This window comes from Neodiprion lecontei, chromosome 1, assembly GCF_021901455.1.
Source record: "Neodiprion lecontei isolate iyNeoLeco1 chromosome 1, iyNeoLeco1.1, whole genome shotgun sequence".
NCBI lineage: Eukaryota > Metazoa > Arthropoda > Insecta > Hymenoptera > Diprionidae > Neodiprion > Neodiprion lecontei.
This window is the reverse complement of record NC_060260.1, coordinates 33775488-33799709: the sequence shown is the minus strand read 5'-3', so window position 1 is coordinate 33799709 and position 24222 is coordinate 33775488. Positions and strand designations below refer to the sequence as shown.

The 24222-nt window shown below is 47.5% G+C and overlaps 1 protein-coding gene across 6 annotated transcripts; it reads right to left on the bottom strand.

The window, feature by feature from the left end:
* Window positions 1–32: 32 nt before the first annotated feature.
* LOC107222815 (collagen alpha-2(IV) chain) lies at window positions 33–24170 on the bottom strand. 6 transcript variants are annotated; one of them, XM_046731924.1, is made up of 8 exons: window positions 24020–24170; window positions 9566–9686; window positions 9062–9457; window positions 5847–8975; window positions 2949–5657; window positions 2223–2285; window positions 1541–2137; window positions 33–1463 (listed from the first exon to the last, which is right to left on the bottom strand). In XM_046731924.1, exons 1-8 carry the CDS (start codon window positions 24053–24055, stop codon window positions 1414–1416), a joined length of 7101 nt encoding a protein of 2366 aa, XP_046587880.1. In that variant the 5' UTR covers window positions 24056–24170; the 3' UTR covers window positions 33–1413. The 6 variants fall into 6 exon arrangements, with proteins under 6 accessions (XP_046587880.1, XP_046587924.1, XP_046587843.1 ...); XM_046731968.1 differs by having other exon boundaries at window positions 2949–4964; XM_046731887.1 differs by having other exon boundaries at window positions 2949–6539; window positions 6666–8975.
* Between the last annotated feature and the right edge of the window lie 52 nt (window positions 24171–24222).

Genomic DNA, 24222 nt, shown 5'->3' with positions numbered 1-24222 from the left:
CATTCATAACTGGAGTTGGAGCCTAGATCCAATTGTGCATTCAAAAAATGTATCATTTATTTATAAACGTTTGTCATTTGTCCTCACGTTCAGGAGCGTGATACACGTACATACACAAATATTGGACAAATGGTATTACAAAATTACTTAACGATCTGACGTCCATAGTATACGACACTACGGGGTGCAGCAGCTTATTCATTTATTTTACATGGTCGAATGGTAAATACGTGAACTTACTTTAAAGAATACAACATGGTTCTTACGAAGAAAGTTGATTTTAGGCGTTGATTTACGGAGAAATGGTGAGCTGGAAGGCACGTGAATCCTCGCTCCAATAGTCAGATGAAGAAAATAGCCCCGGCACCAATAACCTCTACCTGGCCATCCATCAGCTGTCCAGCAGCTGACGGACGGGCACTCTCACCATTTCCACGTCAACCAGCCTCTATTTGATTTACTCAATGAACTCTACGTCGTGCTGTACAAAAAGAAGAGCAATATTTTTCTAGCTTAAATTATCATTCTATTTTCATTCTCTTGACCTTTCGTCTGAGAAGGCGCCTGTCGATAGGGATGTTCAAGAGTCCAAGTTTCGCCTGGCTCAAAGCTTCTTTTAGATGCTTAAGACTACCAAGCTGATTCAAGTCAAGGTACTGTGTCGTTATCTTTGCTTCATGTGGTCCACAGACGTCACAAGGATACGGAACTGGGGTGGCAGTCGGAAATATTGACTTCATTTTTTCACTGTCTGCTTTTTCACCAGGACAGAATGGGACAAAGACAACAGGTATAAAGCCTAATTGGCCGATTAAAGGAGTTGGCGTGGTGCTAGTCGTCGTCAGTGACGAAGTGGTATTAGATTCGACTAGATAACATGGGCAAGCTTGTGGATCTGGTCCTATGGAAAGTGGAACTGGTTTACTTTGTTGAGAGCGGGGCGGTTGCACGCCGATGGCTCCGATAGTAGGATCTCGCTCAAACGGCGTTGAGGATGTGGGAGCAGCTGGCTGGATCGATTCAGTATCAGGATTTGTTTTGTCAGATGTTTCGAGTTGTTGAAATTCGTCAAGCTGCATTTTTTTGCCTGGTCTACCAGATATGGGAGCTAGTCCAGTTTGCCCTTTATCTGGTTGACCTACTGGCTTTGTAAAATTTGCGTCAATCTGTTTCTGTTCAAACCGTTTGTTTGCCTCATAGTTATGTTTTTCAGAGTACAGGCCCTGCTTCCGCCGAAAGTCAAATTGATAAACATCTGGTTCAGATGTACCGGGTTTACCGTTTGTCTCTATGCTGCCGTCGGCTTTTTGGTATTCGTTGATTTGTTCACGGCTATCTTGATGCGATATGAATTGCCCGTTCACTGGATTTCCAGATAATTCGGGCTGCACTGGACGACCTACTGGTCTACCTTCATTGACTCTGTTCGGCGGAATTTGGAATCCTTGCTTGACCTGCTGCGTCTGTAAATTATTGGTATTCTCAAAGTATCTGTTAACCTCGTTGAAGCCTTGCTCGAGATAATTAAATTGACCTTTACCAGGTTGCACCTGAGGTTCGGTATAGCCTGATTTTGGCAATTGATTTGATTGCTTGAATTTTTCGATCAAGCCTTGATTACTGGCTGTTTTCTTTGTACCTTCGGAGTTTCCATTTGCGGAGCTGAGCTGCCTAGTTGGAGAATTATACATAGAATCGGATGTGAGTTTTTTGGATTCTGGATATTTCGATTCGATAAAAGATCCGGCAGTGATGGGAGTGTATGGAACGTTCTGTTTGTTGAAATACGATGGACGCTGTGTAGGTTGTGCTCGAGGAACATAGTCTGGATCACCAGGCCACGGTCCATCTGGCCCTGGGGGACCTGTTGGCCAAGGACCATCCGGACCGTCGGGCCCAACGCCACCTTCGCCGCCAACGCCGCCATCACCTCCAATGCCACCGTCGCCGCCGATACCACCTACAGGCCCTTCAGGCCCTATTCCGCCAATCGGACCGTTTGGTGCCCCAGGGTAACCAGGATAGCCAGGATATCCAGGTTCCGGTTGTGTACCTGGCTCTGGATAGCCGGGATAGCCGGGATAACCGGGATAACCAGGCTCTGGATAGCTAGGATAGCCAGGGTAACCAGGATAGCCTGAAACATGTATGATCGGTTGCGTGAGATCAGAAAAACCGGAGAAATGCATTGCGGCATGCAAGGACTTGTAGATTCCACTAACCAGGACTGCCAGGATATCCAGGTTGGGCTGGAATCGCGGGTGTTCCCGGAGTTCCAGGTTTTCCTACACGGTTAAGAAAAAATCTGTTGATTTCAATATGTTTCACTTGTCTTGGAATGTCCGAAAAAGTAACCCTATCAGTTCAACAAAATCCATTACTGTTGGGCGGTGACTAGAAAACTCTCTTCGTTTTTTGACAGGTGAATAACAGGTTTGACAGTTGATTCATGAACAGAAATTGGGACGATTCAACAAAATGAAAATATCAAATCCTGAACATGAGAACTGTTGCAACGTATGCGTCCTATCATACATGGAATGTTGATTTGATATTATCGTTTTGTAGACATGTGACATAAAATACTTATTACGTTTTGCCATTCCGCTTGAATTAACTGTTGATACTGTACGGATATTCTGTTCATACAACACCCAATAACTGTTGCATGATCTGATTCCACTAATGATATGGTTAATTTAGCTAAACCAATTTCTGTTGGACGTTTACCCGGAAATTTCGATCATATTTTGACAGGTGAGTGACGGATTTCAATGTTGTTGGAAAATAGGAAATATTATTCATTCGGCGAAAGCGATATGTCCAATCCCTTCGTAATCAAGCGTTCTGCAAAAACGATGCTCCGAGCTTGATAATATTAACAACAAAAGCAGTGACATGGATTTTTTTCGACAATTACAGAAATGATGTCCAATTGTATTACGTACCGGGATATCCCGGTTGAGCGGGAATTGCCGGTGTTCCTGGAGTTCCGGGTCTACCGGGTGTGCCGGGGTATCCTGGTTGAGCTGGAATTGCTGGTGTTCCTGGAGTTCCGGGTCTACCGGGTGAGCCAGGGTATCCTGGTTGAGCTGGGATTGCCGGAGTACCAGGGGTGCCAGGTCTGCCGGGTGTGCCAGGGTATCCTGGTTGAGCTGGGATTGCCGGAGTACCAGGGGTTCCAGGTCTGCCGGGTGTGCCAGGGTATCCTGGTTGAGCTGGGATTGCCGGAGTACCAGGGGTGCCAGGTCTGCCAGGTGTGCCAGGGTATCCTGGTTGAGCTAGGATTGCCGGGGTACCAGGGGTGCCAGGTCTGCCAGGTGTGCCGGGGTATCCTGGTTGAGCTGGGATTGCCGGAGTACCAGGGGTGCCAGGTCTGCCGGGTGTGCCAGGGTATCCTGGTTGAGCTGGGATTGCCGGAGTACCAGGGGTGCCAGGTCTGCCGGGTGTGCCAGGGTATCCTGGTTGAGCTGGGATTGCCGGAGTACCAGGGGTGCCAGGTCTGCCAGGTGTGCCGGGGTATCCTGGTTGAGCTGGAATTGCCGGTGTTCCTGGAGTTCCGGGTCTACCGGGTGTGCCGGGGTATCCTGGTTGAGCTGGAATTGCCGGTGTTCCTGGAGTTCCGGGTCTACCGGGTGTGCCGGGGTATCCTGGTTGAGCTGGAATTGCCGGTGTTCCTGGAGTTCCGGGTCTACCGGGTGTGCCAGGGTATCCTGGTTGAGCTGGAATTGCAGGTGTTCCTGGAGTTCCGGGTCTACCGGGTGTGCCAGGGTATCCTGGTTGAGCTGGGATTGCCGGTGTACCAGGTGTGCCAGGTCTACCGGGTGTGCCAGGGTATCCTGGTTGAGCTGGGATTGCCGGAGTACCAGGTGTGCCAGGTCTGCCGGGTGTGCCTGGGTATCCTGGTTGAGCTGGAATTGCCGGTGTTCCTGGAGTTCCGGGTCTACCGGGTGTGCCGGGGTATCCTGGTTGAGCTGGGATTGCCGGTGTTCCTGGAGTTCCGGGTCTACCGGGTGTGCCAGGGTATCCTGGTTGAGCTGGGATTGCCGGTGTTCCTGGAGTTCCGGGTCTACCGGGTGTGCCAGGGTATCCTGGTTGAGCTGGGATTGCCGGGGTACCAGGGGTGCCAGGTCTGCCAGGTGTGCCGGGGTATCCTGGTTGAGCTGGGATCGCTGGAGTACCAGGGGTGCCAGGTCTGCCGGGTGTGCCGGGGTATCCTGGTTGAGCTGGAATAGCCGGTGTTCCTGGCGTTCCAGGTCTGCCGGGTATGCCTGGGTATCCTGGTTGAGCTGGAATTGCCGGTGTTCCTGGAGTTCCGGGTCTACCGGGTGTGCCAGGGTATCCTGGTTGAGCTGGGATTGCCGGTGTTCCTGGAGTTCCGGGTCTACCGGGTGTGCCAGGGTATCCTGGTTGAGCTGGGATTGCCGGTGTTCCTGGCGTTCCAGGTCTGCCGGGTGTGCCAGGGTATCCTGGTTGAGCTGGGATTGCCGGTGTTCCTGGCGTTCCAGGTCTGCCGGGTGTGCCTGGGTATCCTGGTTGAGCTGGGATCGCCGGTGTTCCTGGCGTTCCAGGTCTGCCGGGTATGCCTGGGTATCCTGGTTGAGCTGGAATTGCTGGTGTTCCTGGAGTTCCGGGTTTACCGGGTGTGCCGGGGTATCCTGGTTGAGCTGGGATTGCCGGAGTACCGGGGGTGCCAGGTCTACCGGGTGTGCCGGGGTATCCTGGTTGAGCTGGAATCGCTGGTGTTCCTGGAGTTCCGGGTTTACCGGGTGTGCCGGGGTATCCTGGTTGAGCTGGGATTGCCGGAGTACCGGGGGTGCCAGGTCTACCGGGTGTGCCGGGGTATCCTGGTTGAGCTGGAATCGCTGGTGTTCCTGGAGTTCCGGGTTTACCGGGTGTGCCGGGGTATCCCGGTTGAGCTGGGATTGCTGGAGTACCAGGGGTGCCAGGTCTGCCGGGTGTGCCTGGGTACCCTGGTTGAGCTGGGATTGCCGGAGTACCAGGGGTGCCAGGTCTGCCGGGTGTGCCGGGGTATCCTGGTTGAGCTGGAATTGCCGGTGTTCCTGGAGTTCCGGGTATACCGGGTGTGCCGGGGTATCCTGGTTGAGCTGGGATTGCCGGAGTACCGGGGGTGCCAGGTCTACCGGGTGTGCCGGGGTATCCTGGTTGAGCTGGAATTGCCGGTGTTCCTGGAGTTCCGGGTCTGCCGGGTGTGCCGGGGTATCCTGGTTGAGCTGGGATTGCCGGTGTTCCTGGCGTTCCGGGTCTACCGGGTGTGCCGGGGTATCCCGGTTGAGCTGGAATTGCCGGTGTTCCTGGCGTTCCGGGTCTACCGGGTGTGCCGGGGTATCCCGGTTGAGCTGGGATTGCCGGAGTACCGGGGGTGCCAGGTCTACCGGGTGTGCCGGGGTATCCTGGTTGAGCTGGGATTGCCGGTGTTCCTGGCGTTCCAGGTCTGCCGGGTGTGCCGGGGTATCCCGGTTGAGCTGGGATTGCTGGAGTACCAGGGGTACCAGGTCTGCCGGGTGTGCCGGGGTATCCTGGTTGAGCTGGGATTGCCGGTGTTCCTGGCGTTCCAGGTCTGCCGGGTGTGCCGGGGTATCCCGGTTGAGCTGGGATTGCTGGAGTACCAGGGGTACCAGGTCTGCCGGGTGTGCCTGGGTACCCTGGTTGAGCTGGGATTGCCGGAGTACCAGGGGTGCCAGGTCTGCCGGGTGTGCCGGGGTATCCTGGTTGAGCTGGGATCGCTGGAGTACCAGGGGTGCCCGGTCTGCCGGGTGTGCCGGGGTATCCTGGTTGAGCTGGAATTGCCGGTGTTCCTGGAGTTCCGGGTCTGCCGGGTGTGCCGGGGTATCCTGGTTGAGCTGGGATTGCCGGAGTACCAGGGGTGCCAGGTCTGCCAGGTGTGCCAGGGTATCCTGGTTGAGCTGGGATTGCCGGAGTACCAGGGGTGCCAGGTCTGCCGGGTGTGCCTGGATATCCCGGTTGAGCTGGGATTGCCGGAGTACCAGGTGTGCCAGGTCTGCCGGGTGTGCCTGGGTATCCTGGTTGAGCTGGGATTGCCGGAGTACCAGGGGTGCCAGGTCTGCCAGGTGTGCCAGGGTATCCTGGTTGAGCTGGGATCGCTGGAGTACCAGGGGTGCCCGGTCTGCCGGGTGTGCCTGGATATCCCGGTTGAGCTGGGATTGCCGGAGTACCAGGTGTGCCAGGTCTGCCGGGTGTGCCTGGGTATCCTGGTTGAGCTGGGATTGCCGGTGTTCCTGGCGTTCCGGGTTTACCGGGTGTGCCGGGGTATCCTGGTTGAGCTGGGATTGCCGGAGTACCGGGGGTGCCAGGTCTACCGGGTGTGCCGGGGTATCCTGGTTGAGCTGGGATTGCCGGTGTTCCTGGAGTTCCGGGTCTGCCGGGTGTGCCGGGGTATCCTGGTTGAGCTGGGATTGCCGGTGTTCCTGGCGTTCCGGGTCTACCGGGTGTGCCGGGGTATCCCGGTTGAGCTGGGATTGCCGGTGTTCCTGGCGTTCCAGGTCTGCCGGGTGTGCCTGGGTATCCTGGTTGAGCTGGGATTGCCGGAGTACCAGGGGTGCCAGGTCTGCCAGGTGTGCCAGGGTATCCTGGTTGAGCTGGGATCGCTGGAGTACCAGGGGTGCCCGGTCTGCCGGGTGTGCCGGGGTATCCTGGTTGAGCTGGAATTGCCGGAGTACCAGGGGTGCCAGGTCTGCCGGGTGTGCCGGGATATCCTGGTTGAGCTGGGATCGCTGGAGTACCAGGGGTGCCAGGTCTGCCGGGTGTGCCTGGGTATCCTGGTTGAGCTGGGATTGCCGGAGTACCAGGGGTGCCAGGTCTGCCAGGTGTGCCAGGGTATCCTGGTTGAGCTGGGATCGCTGGAGTACCAGGGGTGCCCGGTCTGCCGGGTGTGCCTGGATATCCCGGTTGAGCTGGGATTGCCGGAGTACCAGGTGTGCCAGGTCTGCCGGGTGTGCCTGGGTATCCTGGTTGAGCTGGGATTGCTGGAGTACCAGGGGTGCCAGGTCTGCCGGGTGTGCCGGGGTATCCCGGTTGAGCTGGGATTGCTGGAGTACCGGGGGTGCCAGGTCTGCCGGGTGTGCCGGGGTATCCTGGTTGAGCTGGGATTGCCGGTGTTCCTGGCGTTCCGGGTTTACCGGGTGTGCCGGGGTATCCTGGTTGAGCTGGAATTGCCGGTGTTCCTGGCGTTCCGGGTCTACCGGGTGTGCCGGGGTATCCCGGTTGAGCTGGGATTGCCGGAGTACCGGGGGTGCCAGGTCTACCGGGTGTGCCGGGGTATCCTGGTTGAGCTGGGATTGCCGGTGTTCCTGGAGTTCCGGGTCTGCCGGGTGTGCCGGGGTATCCTGGTTGAGCTGGGATTGCCGGTGTTCCTGGCGTTCCGGGTCTACCGGGTGTGCCGGGGTATCCCGGTTGAGCTGGGATTGCCGGTGTTCCTGGCGTTCCAGGTCTGCCGGGTGTGCCAGGGTATCCTGGTTGAGCTGGGATTGCCGGAGTACCAGGGGTGCCAGGTCTGCCAGGTGTGCCAGGGTATCCTGGTTGAGCTGGGATCGCTGGAGTACCAGGGGTGCCCGGTCTGCCGGGTGTGCCGGGGTATCCTGGTTGAGCTGGAATTGCCGGTGTTCCTGGCGTTCCAGGTCTGCCGGGTGTGCCAGGGTATCCTGGTTGAGCTGGGATTGCCGGAGTACCAGGGGTGCCAGGTCTGCCAGGTGTGCCAGGGTATCCTGGTTGAGCTGGGATCGCTGGAGTACCAGGGGTGCCCGGTCTGCCGGGTGTGCCGGGGTATCCTGGTTGAGCTGGAATTGCCGGTGTTCCTGGAGTTCCGGGTCTGCCGGGTGTGCCGGGGTATCCTGGTTGAGCTGGGATCGCTGGAGTACCAGGGGTGCCCGGTCTGCCGGGTGTGCCGGGGTATCCTGGTTGAGCTGGAATTGCCGGTGTTCCTGGAGTTCCGGGTCTGCCGGGTGTGCCTGGATATCCCGGTTGAGCTGGGATTGCCGGAGTACCGGGGGTGCCAGGTCTACCGGGTGTGCCGGGGTATCCTGGTTGAGCTGGGATTGCCGGTGTTCCTGGCGTTCCGGGTCTGCCGGGTGTGCCGGGGTATCCTGGTTGAGCTGGGATTGCTGGAGTACCAGGGGTGCCAGGTCTGCCGGGTGTGCCGGGGTATCCTGGTTGAGCTGGAATCGCTGGTGTTCCTGGAGTTCCGGGTTTACCGGGTGTGCCGGGGTATCCCGGTTGAGCTGGGATTGCTGGAGTACCAGGTGTGCCAGGTCTGCCGGGTGTGCCTGGGTACCCTGGTTGAGCTGGGATTGCCGGAGTACCAGGGGTGCCAGGTCTGCCGGGTGTGCCGGGGTATCCTGGTTGAGCTGGAATTGCCGGTGTTCCTGGAGTTCCGGGTCTGCCGGGTGTGCCGGGGTATCCTGGTTGAGCTGGGATTGCCGGAGTACCAGGGGTGCCAGGTCTGCCGGGTGTGCCGGGGTATCCCGGTTGTGCTGGGATTGCTGGAGTACCGGGGGTGCCAGGTCTGCCGGGTGTGCCGGGGTATCCTGGTTGAGCTGGGATTGCCGGTGTTCCTGGCGTTCCGGGTCTACCGGGTGTGCCGGGGTATCCCGGTTGAGCTGGGATTGCCGGAGTACCGGGGGTGCCAGGTCTACCGGGTGTGCCGGGGTATCCTGGTTGAGCTGGGATTGCTGGAGTACCAGGTGTGCCAGGTCTGCCGGGTGTGCCTGGGTACCCTGGTTGAGCTGGGATTGCCGGAGTACCAGGGGTGCCAGGTCTGCCAGGTGTGCCAGGATATCCTGGTTGAGCTGGAATTGCCGGTGTATCTGGAGTTCCGGGCCTGCCGGGTGTGCCTGGGTATCCGGGTTGTGCAGCAGTCCCCGGTGAGCCTGGTGTTCCAGGTCTAGCAGGAAATCCCACGGGACGAGATGGTTCCCCATCACCACCTTGCGACGGCGCTAGTTTCCCAAAAAATTGCACGTACGTATAATTTACCAAAGTGTCAATATTTATTCGCTATAGATCTCGTTTTTAGCGCACTCACCGTTTGGTATCGTCGGTCGACCGGGTTGGAATGTGATGGGTTTTTCATTCGTGCTTTCAAATTGGCCACAAACTGGAGGGAAATATAGATCCTTCCACGCTGTCAGAATGCCATGATGATCATGATGATTGTGATGATCTTCGTGATCGTGCCCATCATCGTCGTGGTCACCGTGTTCATGATTTTCGTGGTGTTCGTGCTTGTGAAGAAAGAGCTCCACATTGTCACCCGGACGCACAATACGGTAGCCCCAACCGTCACTTAAATAAAATGTTGCCGTCAATTTACCGAACGGGTTGACGTACCCGTAACATCCGTAAGTTACGCCGTCAGGACCGTGCACTTCGTGATGAAATTGACCGTCCGGAGATACTTCATATCCGTAATTGTAAGCACCTAAAATTTATGATCATTACTGAGTTTGGCGAAAAATGAATCAATTTCTTGTGCTACAAAAATAGAATGGACGTCTCAAATAGAATGGATCTAGAAACAGATACTTACTCGTATCGAAATTCTGGTTCAAGTATTGTGTCTTTTGTGTGTCACTTATGTCGTATACGAGTTCTTCTCCTTCTGAGTCCGTCTGTGCCTTAGTGATTTGCAGAACAAGTGCTGCTATCACCTGCAAAATACGAATTAATATCGTTAGAGTTCGCTCATCTGACGGTAGACGCTTGTTTGCTCTCTGTGCCGTAGATTTGTTTTGACGAGCTATTATCCAAATCTTGTAATTGTTTTGCACTATTTGCTATTACTCATTTCAGTAAGCTTACATAAAACTATGTGTCACAAATCACAAAACAAAAAAACACCCAGGGAATGAAACTGTTAGAAATGCACAGTTTCAGGTTTCCATTGAGAACGTCAACCAGTTTCCCTTGTGCTCAAATTAGGCATTCCACCAATACAGCCGCTCCTGTAAGTTAGATATTTCGTGCCACACATATAAGTAAGTATTTAACTCACAAATCTCTGAATGTCGATGCATCCTTGCAGGACATCGTCATCAGATTAACTGTGCACGCGTTCGCCAGATAAAGATCTGTCATGATTTGGAGGTACTTGTTTAGACACCATTCACACGGATGTTCAAAGCGATATCTCACATTGAGTTGATAATTACTCAGTAAGTCAAACCCAAGATTTGTTCGCAATAGTATAAAAAAATTACGATTCAACGAGAAAGCGGATCCGCTTGTAGCTGTACAGTAAAATGGACGGAACCGAAATATTACCAAGCAATTTCGATCGTTAATTTATCTTGGTTTTCGTATATGGTCATTTTGTGACCGAACACGTAGCAATTAAAGCTAATAACATTGACTGTGATATCGCTAGAATAAGAGACTCACGATCCGCGAACCATTTTAAAAACTGTCTAAATATCATTATGTTGACCCATACACGTGGATTGGAATAATACTTTCCGATGCTTCCTAACATTCGCTGAATGGCAGGGATATCATAGTACACATCGAGCGAACGTTGGTCAAGCAGCGATAATTACGAAACTCTCTAGATCTTCCGTAAAGACCACGTCATCACGCATAATGTAACGAAGTCATGACATTTAAGATTGAGAACTTTATTCGATATTGAGCCGCTCAGTTGGAAGCAAGAGTCTAAAATGCCACCTGTGTACAAAATCACGACACGCGAGCTGTAGAGTCGAAGTCTTTTTGAGAATCCGACGCTTAATCGATCATGTTTATGCTATTTAAATCACGTTTCAACCTTCACCCCGTAAATATTTACCTCTTCATCGAATCTGTTTTACAGTTTAAAACAATGACTAGTTACAGATGACTAGCAAATGGAATAGCGAGGTTCAAATACCCAATTATCGTAATTCCATTTCAAACATTGAAGTATATACCAGCCGTGAATACCTAGCCAATTCAGTTGTACCGCAAATCGATGACTGTGATCGGTATACAATTGCAGGATATAATTCGACCCAAAAATACGTCAAGCTCGCCCAGCATTTTTGCCCGATAATTGGGTGATATTCTTCCGCCACGTCCATTTACACGGGTAGTTGTCGCGTTGTGTCTATCAATCGACAACTCGCGTAGCATTGTGGTCGGACGAAACAATTCTGCATTAGAAGATAAATCCAACGTCGGATAATATAACCCGGACTGTATTAAAATACAATACAATTTACGTTACGTTTATGCAATGTGTAGACAACAGAAGAATGTTGGAACAGACACGTTCAATAGTCTGTCTCGAGTTTGAAAATTTTTGGAAATACTTAACAGGAGTCTAACAGTTGCAAGGAGGCCTATTGGAGCGACGCACCTTTCGTGCGAGAACTCTGCTTAAAACAGTTGCAATCAATGACATTGCATTTTTCCTTTCTCATTAACATTTTTCCTCGCAATAGAGAGCCAAGTTTCATTCAGTATCGTTGTTCGTAAAGCAGACTTCAACACTCGTCAAACGTTGAATCGCATCATTTGTATAACCCTAATTCAATAACAACCTTATCAGTGTCTTTGCCTGCGTATGATTAAGACCTATTGCTGCAACACAGTGACGCAAAATATTCGTTTGTTCAGCAATACCACGTATTCGAGTAACTTGTATCGTTAATCAATTAGATGTTTTCAAAGGTGTCCATCTCAGTATACCATGGTAAGTCATCGATATCGCGGGTGTCTTATGGCGAAATTCGTTTAACCGCTCGGTCAAATTTTATCAGAGTACCATGACTTGTGGACATGTATGCGTTAAGAATCTCTGTTTTATCGATACTTGTAACCGCAAGGACTAAGGATGAATTTTCGACGGTCCGTGAACCGCGACCTAAACTCAGAATGAGAAAGAAGAGCCGATGCTTAAGCTGTCAAGAATTTTTTTGGGTTTATCGCTTAGCACACGATTTGTATCCTGGTAACGGTGACCCCAAGTTCTCCCCTCCGCCGTAATCGGGACTCTCGTAACACACATACCAGCTGTGGCTCATCGATTGCCTCGAATCGAAATGGTGCCGGCCTTCATGAAAGTAAAAGGATAATCCGTTCCGCCCACGAGACAAGACGAGGTTCGGTTATAGGTCAAGAATCATAATTCGACAACAAAGACCGAGGCTGCCTCTCGCGGTGTTGGCAAATGAAAAATGGAATTTGTCATCGCAAGGATCTTCCATGTTAGCACGTCAGCCAGTTGTTGATCACCGACAGAATAATCAAATATAGAAATTCTTTAAGTACATTAACGCGTGAGTGTGCGATTAGTTAAAAGAGCCATTTGTGTCACATTGATTACATTCTCGGTGAATCACCGGCTATTAATTTCAAACGAATTGCAAATTTTCGAACGTTATTACGTCATTCGTTTACCTCGATAGTCGCGTCTTGTTCTCGTGCTACAAAAAGGAAGAAAAAAAAACATTTGTATAAATAAAACCTGGACTTGAAAAAGTGGATGAATACGTTTTTCCCAGACTCGAGCGACCTTGTCTTGTACACGATTGTTGTATATAAAGAAGAATGATGCCAACACGGCTACATGTATCTACCCATACCGGCGTTTATGCGAGAAAAAATTTAACGGTACGTTCCACAAGGTTGACCGTTTGACTATTACGCTCATCACTAACACGGTACGAGTTACGTATGCTTAACGGGTTAGACGTCGATTATATGAATTTTGAAACCATGTAGTCTTCTTCTATCTTCATCTATTTGTACCGAAGCGATTATACCACTTCGATGATTATTTGCTCGACAGATTTCTTCTTGCTTTTAACTACTCACACATTTCGTCCGAAAGCTAAACGGAACGGATACTTTTACGAATACCCAGAACCTTTCCTCTCGGATTTCAAAGAATTTGTCGCTGAAGATCCAAGCAAGTGGATCGTGGGGTTATCGGATGTACAAAAACATATGGTGCACGTTGAACCAGACGATTTGCATGTATTACTCACGAAATCGAAGCACAAAACCCTGCTCGAGGGATTTGCATGTCGTCTTATAAACGTCGAACACTAAGCACATGGCTTAAGTTCGAAACGAGTCGCAGGAAACCGCTGTATCCGATCCGGCCTGAGCGGAAAATACAGAAAGCAATTGAAAGAGAAACTTATTTCCAAAGTACTAATTTAATTGCCAACGGGAAAAATTAGTGGGCAAACAAGTTTTGAGGTATGCCGGTCCGAGTCTTGCAATCATAATTCGGTAACGAATTCTGGATAGTATCCGAAAGCAAAAACTAGTGTGAATGGAGTGAGGAACTTTAATTATAAAAATTAACACCGCGTATTTTGAATAGGTTCTTAGAATTCAGCTATAAATACGTCTCGCCTGTTTGTGATTTCTCTTTCATTGTCGGGATTTTATTAGCAATCAGCGAAAACATGAGACAACTCAAGCTACTGTAGCCAATGAGGTGAGCACAGATGTTTGTTTCACCGATGCCGTCTTCTAAACGTGAGAAGCGTGAAGCGTATAGAGTACTCGACGCGCCAACTCAGAAGCGAGTAACTCTTACTAAATTACTTGTTTGGACAAGTTAATTTTATTTTATCTACCTAGCAGTTGGCTTCGAGGCTTGCATTTCTTTAGAAATACCGCAAGTCGTGGCCAAAGTACTAAATTAAACTGTGCCGGTCGCAGCAGTGATACAACAACCGAAATTCACCGGAATAACGTGAAGAAAAGACGAGGATAAAATAAGGGAAAAGTAGCGTCCAAACGAGCAATTTTTGTATCAATATTGGTAATTTGTCAAGACTATGAGTCCAACCACATCCAGGAGTAGCTAATTGAATTACCAATTATATTTAAAATTGCCTAACCCGACAATTTTTTTTTCTATTTTATTACCACACCAAGTTTTGGTAGTGTGCAATATGTACAGTCGCATATTGATGGGTAAGAATTTAATGTCTGACCGGTCAGCACCTACAGAACTTGAAAAACAGGTGTGAGACTGGTTATGGATGAAAACGAAAGCACTCTCGCTCTCTGCTACAAGTTTTACATTCAAGGATCGGCAGGTGTCTGTCCGTTTCGTTTCAGACAGCTCAATTTGGTCAACGGGAAGAGATGAAACCGAACATAAAGTAGAATCATCTATTGTATCGATCGCGCAAGTCCGTGTCACGGTTGATTTCGTCCACCGTGAGCGGTGGGAGAAGCGAAGAAATGAATTGGGTAAAAAAAACAAAATCGGCACAACCCTGACCTTTTCAGTGATTTTATGATTTAAAAACTAGTGTTTGTCGTTTCGAGGTCCGGTTCATCTTGGGTAAATATTTAAATAACGATGAGGTATAAGGTAAAAACAAAAAAAGAAGGAAGGCTTGCCGCGCGATTAATATATGCGTTTTACTACAAGTTTCAAACCACAAGAGAAGCTTTGTGAACGATCTTCGTCACATCGATCGGAACAATTTTCCACTCGCAACCTGATTTCTGCCGAGGCATCGCAATGTCTTCGTACCGTGCAAGGTAATGCATATATTTGGAATATTCGACTTTCACCTGAACGCGTGGGCGGATCCACGTGCGAGTATAATATCTATTGTGTTACGAATACGAGGTGGCGGCGAGACGCGGAGCTGTCAAGAAATATGCACGCAAGGTCTCTCACAATCAGAGCAGAAGGCAAAGCTTGAGGCTCTTTCCCCGTCCCGGTTCGAGATGCGGCAGGCTTTCGGTTCTGCGGCTGTCTCAAAAACGCTCCTCGCTCCACCCGTTCGACTAAACGTATTATGCGACGCAAGAGTGAAAACTCGAAAAGAGAAACTCGTTCAAGCGAGACAAATAAATTATTTAAAATTGATGTAAATTTGAAACTCACAAACTCACGTCTTGCCCCGACCCATGTACGATTTGTTTGTCAACCGCGAACCAACGAGTCGTCTCAATGCGCGCCTTCTCTTTCGTCGAACTGCTAATCAAAGCAACACCTCCGAGCTAATATCCTCTTAATGATTGACGCCGTGCCGAGTTGATAATATGCCCACTTTGTGTATCGACGGACGTACATTATACCCGGGTCAAATGACGCGACGTCTTTCTGAGGCGAAAGTAAGGTGAAATTTTATACATATACGCTCGTGTAATGTATCCACCGATATTTTTGGCCCTGGTGCGCGTAGACCTTCTTTTTTTCGGCGCCAATCCGCCTCTCCCTATACTTGACTAATTTGTCTGCCGTAAATTTTATCGTATTACATGCACATACAAAGGTTGACAAGTTTCCTGCGTGTCGAGGCAACTTACTCAAAGTATATGCCCCAAAGTTTATCACGATATACCGTGAAAATATTATCGACCGTATGCATATATATTACCAAAACTGAAAATTTTCCGACGTAACCTCTTCAACAAGGGATTTTTCGGCTCGGTGCGTGAATTCCTTTGGAAAAACATCACGTACTGCGTATGCGATTTTCTTTTATCGCTGATAAGAAATCGAGCTCTGAGGTAACGAAAAAACGTACTGCGTACAAGTTTATTTATCTACTCATTTATACCCGGATTTTTTTTCTGAAACAATTCAAACCAAAGGTTTGTTCAATAACACTTTTAAAGTTCAATTTATAATGATTACTTGTTATGATTCGAATTTGAAGCAAACAAATCTCGGTATATCGAGGAATATTAAAATCTCTGCTCAACTTTTCTGTTTAAAAATATTCCTTCCAGTTTGAATTCCTATCAGAGCTCGAGCTCTGGTAATACAGACATGAATAAAAACCATAGAAAGGGGCTGAAATCGATTTCTCATTTTTTCATTCTAATAACATGCAGATCAGTATTAATAATATGCAGATTGATCCGACCACATCTTGTGAGTTTCAACACAGATCGAGATTCCAATTAAGACTCGGCTTAAAATGAGAAACAATATATTTCGGAGTAAGAAGTAAAGAAATACCTTGGCAGAAGCTGTAAAATATAAATCTGAATAGCTATCATCCCGCGTTCAAGATTCGCGACAAAGCCGTTGGTTCGAAATCCTGTTTAAATAACACAACTCTTTTTGTGCCATTTTCCGCGCAAAAAATATATCACGAATAAAGTTTTTAAAGTTATTCCCAATCTCATTACTTTCGCGAGGTTTTCATTTCTCTCCCGTCCCGGTTCTCATCGATATGTACATGCGAAATCAGCAGATAAGGAGGTTTACTCACCGTCAAGTAGACATAAACCGACAACCTAGCGGTGAATCAGACCGACTTCATACTATTGATATCGATTTTTTATTTGAAACTTTGCATCGAAAGAAGTGGTTGGGAGATAATCACTGTTTGACTGTAATGCGTTTGTCTAACTATATTTTCTTTGAACTCGATCTTTTTCTCATAATGTGAAACAAACCTGCTACCGTAAACGATATAAGCTGTTATAAAACACGTAGTAATCACATTCTAATTACCTAGCTCGCAAATACCGGTGATAATACTTTAGTCAAAACGGCCTCAAAATTAAGCGATGACGATTGGAGTTGGTGCCGGAGGAAAAATTCTCCGAACTAAAAACTACAATCTTTTACCAGTTAGCAATAAATTTTACAGCCTGCTGCTGTCCAAGCAAAGCCTTAAGTTGAGACTGAATAATCGCTGTTAATAAAACTACAAACTATCTACCGACTATATTTTCACACTTTTCTCCTACTGTGTCAAATTGCCAAGAACGTTAAGCAGCAAAGCTTACAATTGGACATTTTGAGGGGTCCTACTCTACACTCAATTGAAATTAATCACCGCCAACGTCTCTGCAGTTCACCAACTTTCGGAAACTCACCGATTTGCATGCCAAAAGTATTAATGAGTCGAACGCGATACGATTTAATGGGATTAAATCTTGCGGAGATCGCTAATTAGACGGAGCCGCAAGTCTCGAAGTAATCTCCGTCTACACCGACAATCAAATCGTGCAGTACAAATAATGGCTCTACCAACTCCAGCTGCCTCGTTGCGGTTATCAAGAGGCTCTGCCTTCCAGAGACAATTCAACCAGCTAGATGTGGTGACTTAATTACGATGAGCTGGGCCCGCGGGGCTAAAACGTAGTATCCATTAACCCATCTTCGACAGCCGAGTAGGGTGGACTTTGACACGGTGACAATGTCTTTCATGTTCATCCTAATAGATATTTTGCCCTCCGTCTTATCGGAGACGAACTTAAACCATAGGTCTGAATATCGCGGGCGAATTTTTTACACGGTCTATTATGCGTACAGATGTACGCGAAACGAAGCGAAATATCTCAACGATCAATTTAAATCGGATTAGCTCTTCACCCCGTTGTACTGATTTCCTGGATTAGGTATTTTTATGATGCACGGTTTTAGGAACTGAACGTCAATGTATGCTGCAATAAAGGGCATGCTCATTATTCCAAACTCATAACAACCTTACAGGCTGTGCATGATTTCAATCTTCAACTAAGAAACTAGGAGTATTAAATCCCTCTCAAGCAATTTGTAGAAAATTCATTTACTGACTTTAAATGAGCTGAAATTTATTGCGATCGTAAAAACGGGCCTGTTCCTTGATGAAAATTCACGCTCTTTGGCTAATATTAGCTATTCTCTACGTCGAGGGAATGTCGGAGTGTGAAATTTGGTCGACAAGAGCTGTAAGCCAAGCTTCGTTGAATTGCAATTTCTTTTCTTTTTTTTTTTTTTCTCTTTTGCTTGCAATCTGTTTTATTCTCTCGACGCCCAGCAAACGGTAAATCGGGTAAAGGTTATACAGAAAACACTGACAGCCCGCGTTTACTTGTCGCTTTGAAAATATTGCGGCTTTCATTCGGCCTGCAATCGACACAATGAACTTGAACGCTTTGCGAAATTCATTTTATCGGCCAGTGATATTACGCGCATGGTACGTGTTTTAAATACCTATAACGCGTACAATACCAATGTCACGAGCATTCGGTATTGCTGCTTGATAAATAGTGAAAACGGTCTATGGGTTTTTCACTTTTATTTCACTACTATCGTCATTATTCCTTTCATGTTTCGCATTTTTTTTTTTTCTCCTTTCGACGGATATTGCAAAGTCAGCCACCCCATGCAACATCTGCAGCGCCGACGTAACGTCATCTTAACTTGACAGCCGACGAGGTATGAAAAGGTTAATATATTCCAGCAATTCTCTATCCAAATGTCGCAAATTCTAACGACTTCAACGACTTCATGACGGTGATAATTTGCCAGAATATACAAGCATTTCAGCGGCAGTATTTTTGTAAAAGAAATTCGAACCGCGAGTCGCGTAGATTAAATCCGTAAGATAGCAGAAAAATATCTCTGTTAATCCTTATTACGGAACTCAGTCATATATATATCCTGCGTAATCGTAGAAGATCGTAGAAATTTATTTGCGAACCGTATTTTTAATACACCCACACAACCGGGTATAATATGCCTAGCAGTTACGAAAGTAAGATTATACTGGCAACGAAAAGTCATCAATTCCAGATGACCATTCGGCTTGACACGCCGATCATTGTCCCGCGGTAACTGTTATACAATTTAATTTCAATATGGGTAGAACTCCGTGCAAAGATTTGATGTTTTCCAAATCGGCTGCTGTGGCATTTGGAAATCGTAAAACGACGCGTGAAATATGTTGACTGTTTACCGGTTGCTAAATTAACCGTTTTAGCATCGTAATAGCCAAATCTCGATCTACGTCTAGCGTTAATTGCCAAGGCTATTAGTCGGGTTATCAAACGCATTTGAACATTTGCCACCGCAGTATTTTACATTAATATATATGATCTAGCGCCAGATTATTAAGCCACTGAAACACGCCGGTCTGAGTGAAATTTGACAAATTAAAAACATAGAAAATGTGATACAGTCGCTCGGCCATATTATTCTCTGGGAGACTCGATTCGCCAAACTAAAATGTGCAAAATGAATAAATAGATAAATAATCAGCGTTGAAAATGACAAGGCTTTCAATTGATTATTGGCGATTTCCTTTTTTACTCGGATATTCATTCAGCTTCTCATAAGTTTAATGACATATTTTCAATAAAAATTATAGCGTGATCGAACCTCTGCCTTCCCTTTGCACCGAAATTAATGTACCGAGCGTCTCGAAATTCTTTTGATACCTATCACCCGGTGAATATTGTCGTCACACTTTATACTTCCCACGTACCTAATAACGGCTAGTATTGATTCCAAATGTGTGAAGGGTGAGCGTAGAAGAGCCGAATCAATATACCTAATTCACCCTCGCGACTCACAAGCCGTTCCAATACGGCGAAGAACGTTGCAATACACGGTGACAAATCACCTTGGCACAAATTCCTCGATTCATGTATTTTCCGAGGAATAAGCAGAGACACATGGAGAGGTAGAGGAAGATAGATTGGATTTTTATTATTCCCTGCTCTTGCCAGACCGTAGAACAAGGTGATCCAATCTATCGATAGAGGAAATGAATGGAAATGAATACAGTGAACTGAAAATAAGATGAAACACGTATAGGTATAATATATGCGTCGAAAACGAGAAAGCGTGAGACGGATAGACTCGATAGTTTATTTCTGTGACAATAATGGGAAAAGGCATAAAGAGAGCATTTAGCGTAGAAAGCCTAAATGCTGACTTGATCGAGCTTGCAATTATTTCCGATTAAACTGAAGAAAGAAAGGAATAAGAAAAAGTGAATGAAGAGAGATGAATGGAGGGAGTCTACTGACAATGCAATCAAGATGCCCGCATGGGGCGTAAGTACATTTTTCGGAAAGCTTACTGAAATCACCTAATCCAGCCGTAGGCGACAAGAGAAGTGACCTGAGCAACAGTTCTGGAGTCAAGTAAGAGGGGATTGAAGAAGGAGAGAAGGTTTAATTGCTGCCGAGGGTAGACGGTAGAGTCTAGGAAAAGAAATTGACGAAGAAGTAATCCGAAGCAGTGGATAGAACGCCTTGATCGAACCTTAGGCTTTCGATCGGGTTTCAATTTATCGTATTGGAAGGAAAACCAACAAGCCAAGGACGCGTCTCTGCACTCCCGTTCCTCTCTCGGCAGGAGCTCGAGAATGCGAGGACTCGATTTTCACAAGGTACGCGACGTTGGGCTCCAAATTTAAACTTTTAAATTGATAATCGGAACAAAAGTGTGTTTCAGCGTATTTCACGATTCGTCGAAACTTTCGAGAATATTTTTCAATCCGCAGCCATTCTCTATCTGTGCGATCCGATGTACATTATATGTATACGGATATGTGATGAGTCAGCTACAAAACCCGAGCACCTCGCCAGAATTTAAACCCCCGAAAAAACCGAAGCTGACAAGATGAACGACAAAAAGGAAAAAGGAAAGGTTCGGAGTTGCGCAAGTTGCGACGGAACACGTTTTACGTACGTGGATGAGGATCGAAATTCGTCATTTAATTCTCGACGCACGTCGATACGTGCGGACGATAACGATTTGAGAACCACCGATCGAAGACGACGACCGACGATTACCTCGAGGAATTCGAATCGTCGACCGGTGTAACATTATCGCGCTACTCGCCACGATCCGTCAGTGTCTTGAATGAAAATGGTGAATGAGGACATATATCAGCCCGCAAATCGAGCCGTACATAATCTTCAGAACTTGACCGATGAATCCGACAGTATAACAAACAGGTTCCACGTGCCGTATACCAAATAAGAATACACGAGAAGGAAGACGATGCGGTAATCATTCTGTAAATAAATCTCATCGCGTGTCTAAACCGAAAGGTGTTAAAAGGAGGTGATTCGTCGGGCCGAAATCCGGTTTGATAATTCAATTCGCAAAAGGATTAAAAAAAGAAACCAGCGAAATACTCCAAGTTATTTAACGGGACGAGAACAGCTTTCGAGTCGCCGGAACGGCTGGGAACGCGATTCAATCGATTTCATTCAAGGGTACGCAATGCATCGGTCCAATATGCGCGGATTATTCGGAGATAAAACGACGGCTCAAATCCCCGATGGAACCTCGCCGAAATAAACGAAATTTAACTTGTCCTGGACAAAAGTAGGATTCGACCGTAGGATTCCCGAATAGCCCGAAGCGTCGAGGCGACGAAGACTGGGCAGCGTGGATGAACGCGTTAGTCGCAGCGTCATCTTCAGTGAAAGTCTCTCTTACAGAGTTGCGAAATAACGTGTGCCAGGCAATATCGCCCTCGGCGATGCGTCCGGACGACGACCGATACTCAGGCCTTCTTGGATCGCAGACCGCTTCTGACACACTTTACAACTCCGAGCTTGAACGAACCCGCGGGAATAGCCGCCCGGTCCTTATTCCAGAAGTCGAACGAGGTGTATTCGACCATATTTCGAGGCTGCAAAGGCGGGAATAATCGCTGAAAAATCCGAACACCGAGACGCGGTTCTTGGATAAATGATCACTTCAGAATTCGTTTCTCCGGCTGCTCACGAGGAACCGATCAACCGCTTGTTACACCGTCGTATTGTGTTGGCCGTAAGTTAACGAAGACTCTTACATTTCTCGAGAGTGAAAAAAAACTTTCTCCGCGAGGCGAGAGCCTTACGGAGCCGGATAAATATTATTATAACAGATTACGGACGAACTGCAGGCGATGCAACGGCTCCACGGTAATCGATTACTTAACGACGAGATGTTCGTCTTGATAATCAATCGAAGCACGCTGCCGTCGCAGGAACAAGAGATTGACCGATATGGCGGAAGGAGTGGAGGAGATTGACTGTGCAATGGTTCTGAACCTTGGATCGTAATCGCGACGAAGGCTGGAAAGGGGCTTACAAAGAGACCAAAGGATCGCGTAATCTTCTTCCACGTGTGTGGACACATTATGCGCGTACCTACGTTTGCAAATAGTAAGCCTGAATTTAAATATCACCGTATAAACAGCCGCTCTATGCTGCCTGAAAACTGGAAATAGTCTTGCAAGAGTGAGTAACCAGAGGATTTTGCCTCACCGCCGCTCGATGCACCCACGTGGCTACAAACCGGAACAAATTAAACAACCTGTCTCTAACCAGCCTCACACGCCAATTAAGTTACGGCGCCGAGAAAGGTGGATTCCCTGCATTGTGTTTATTTATATTGTACGAGTTCCAAAATCAGGGAGGAACCTTTTATTCTTGTCAAAATATTTCTGCTCACCCATTCATAATTCAAAATCGCAATGACGCAGTCAACTTGTACGTTCGGGGGTCAGAGATCAGACGGATGTGTTGAACCTTGATGGCTACTACAGATTAAATGATTTATGTACGTACGGGACAAAAATTCGTATTTGTAATTGTCGCAAAAAATGTGTCTGAGATTAATGGTTCAGAGTATACCCGTTTTCTAGATTGCAGGTAAAATTTGCGGTGCAAGGCAGTTCAGAAACTGATGTCACAATTTTTGTTCCAAGGGTGAAACATGTGTCTAGGCCTTTGAAGACCATTGCGAGTTACTTTTTGCTTACATGTACTTGTACGACAACGCCGCGGGTTGTCATCCAAGGAAAAAGCGGCTGAGCGTGAATTATGCGCTCAGAATGTAATTACATGGGAGTGCGGAGGCGACAAAAAACACTGAGAAATTCACCGTCGGAATACGTATGCACATACGTACCTACGTCGTTAGAAAACATAAGTCAAGTCATCTCAGAATTTGACTGCATTAAAATGTGAAAAATGCAGAGGATTGTTTGCAGCGTAAGTAAGATAATCATAAGCGTTGAGCTTGATCGTGTGACGATGATTTTGTCTCGTATTGACAATGGTAGTAACACCAGAAAACACGTCACGGCTTTTTTCAAGGTAGCCTATCACCCTTACCAATTAATGTCAACAATTTTTCAACGGGATATCGAATAATCTCTGACATTTCAATAATTCGTAAACAATAACTGAATTTTTTACTACGCCATATCGCCTCTTCCGAAAAGCCTTCAAACAAATCAAACGGCGAAAAGTCGAGCGGTCGTATAACATTTCCTGGATAAAGTCATGAATGAAGTCTAGTGTACCGGAACAGTGACTGAGAACGGAGATCAATGGAAAGCGTTGCCCGAATGACGTGCTCACCTTGGCGAGAAAGGTGCGATGATTTTTGCATCACCGAGCATCGACGCGTCAGATATTGCAGCTCGAAGTCCGAGCCCTTGATCGCAGGTTTTACCGAGGAAACATTTCTTATGCCGGCATTGATGTCTCGTCGCTAAGTTTAAGTCTCGCGTGAACGTCGCGGTCTGAAGCCTCGAAAAGACGACGAATTTTTACAGTAACAATTATATGTGCTTCGCGTACGCGATTTACCTCTAGGTATATAATACAACGCATTGGCTGTGTGGTGACTGTATTGAGAATATCGCGTGGCTGTCAAACGGTGATTGGATCATTATCATTTGCGCAACATAAAAGTCAAATATTTACTCTCCGGTGAAGGTTACTTGCTAGTTTCTGCTTCTAATGATTTATGCGCAAGCTACCGAGTAACCCGTTAGACTTTGGCTTCCAAATAACTCGCGAGAATTTTTTAGTTTTGAAATCGTTTGCGCAAAATTTCAAATTCAATCAACGCTCCAGTGTATACAAACTCGTCGGCGATGTAACCGAAAATTAACAACGACACGATAATTACCGATTGCGACAATCTCGAGTCACACGATATTATTCAATTCTATTTTACCTCGGAATATCGATACTCAGATGACGCGGCGCAGATTGCAACGATTAAAAATACTCCCGGAGTAATTCCGACTGCGAAAATAATTGCAACCTGGGATGATCGCCGATTTTGTCATCGATTGGCTCTACCGAAAAAGTAAGAAACGCGAGAGCTACGCTGACCGTACGAACGAGGAACACTAAATATTTTTCTCTCGGGAATAATTCATCGAACCCGCACTACGGAGGCAACGGCGAAAACACTTTGACCTTGGTTCACATTCAGGGTTCACACTAAAATCCCGGCGAAGTGGTCCAGATTCAAGGAATAATGCTGACGTACCAGGGTGCAGAGTGCGGCCTTGTTTCGCCCGTGCATCCTCTCGAGAAAAACCGGGGTGAGCTTCTCAGCAATTCATAATCCCCTCCGACTCACTGGTGGGAAAGAGGTTCTCTAAGATCACAGGCTGTGCGGCGTCCAAACTGAAGACTGAAGATGCTGCTTGCGAATTGAGGCTTTTATGGGTCACAGGGTGGGGATCACGG

Excerpts from the sequence above, each read along its gene's own strand:
- LOC107222815 (XM_046731758.1), bottom strand. The coding sequence starts at position 24,055 with ATGCACGGGCGAAACAAGGCCGCACTCTGCACCCTG. Across the intron at positions 2,286-2,948 it reads CGCTCAACCGGGATATCCCG|GAAAACCTGGAACTCCGGGA; the intron begins GTACGTAATACA and ends TTAACCGTGTAG. Across the intron at positions 2,138-2,222 it reads TGGATATCCTGGCAGTCCTG|GCTATCCTGGTTACCCTGGC; the intron begins GTTAGTGGAATC and ends TACATGTTTCAG.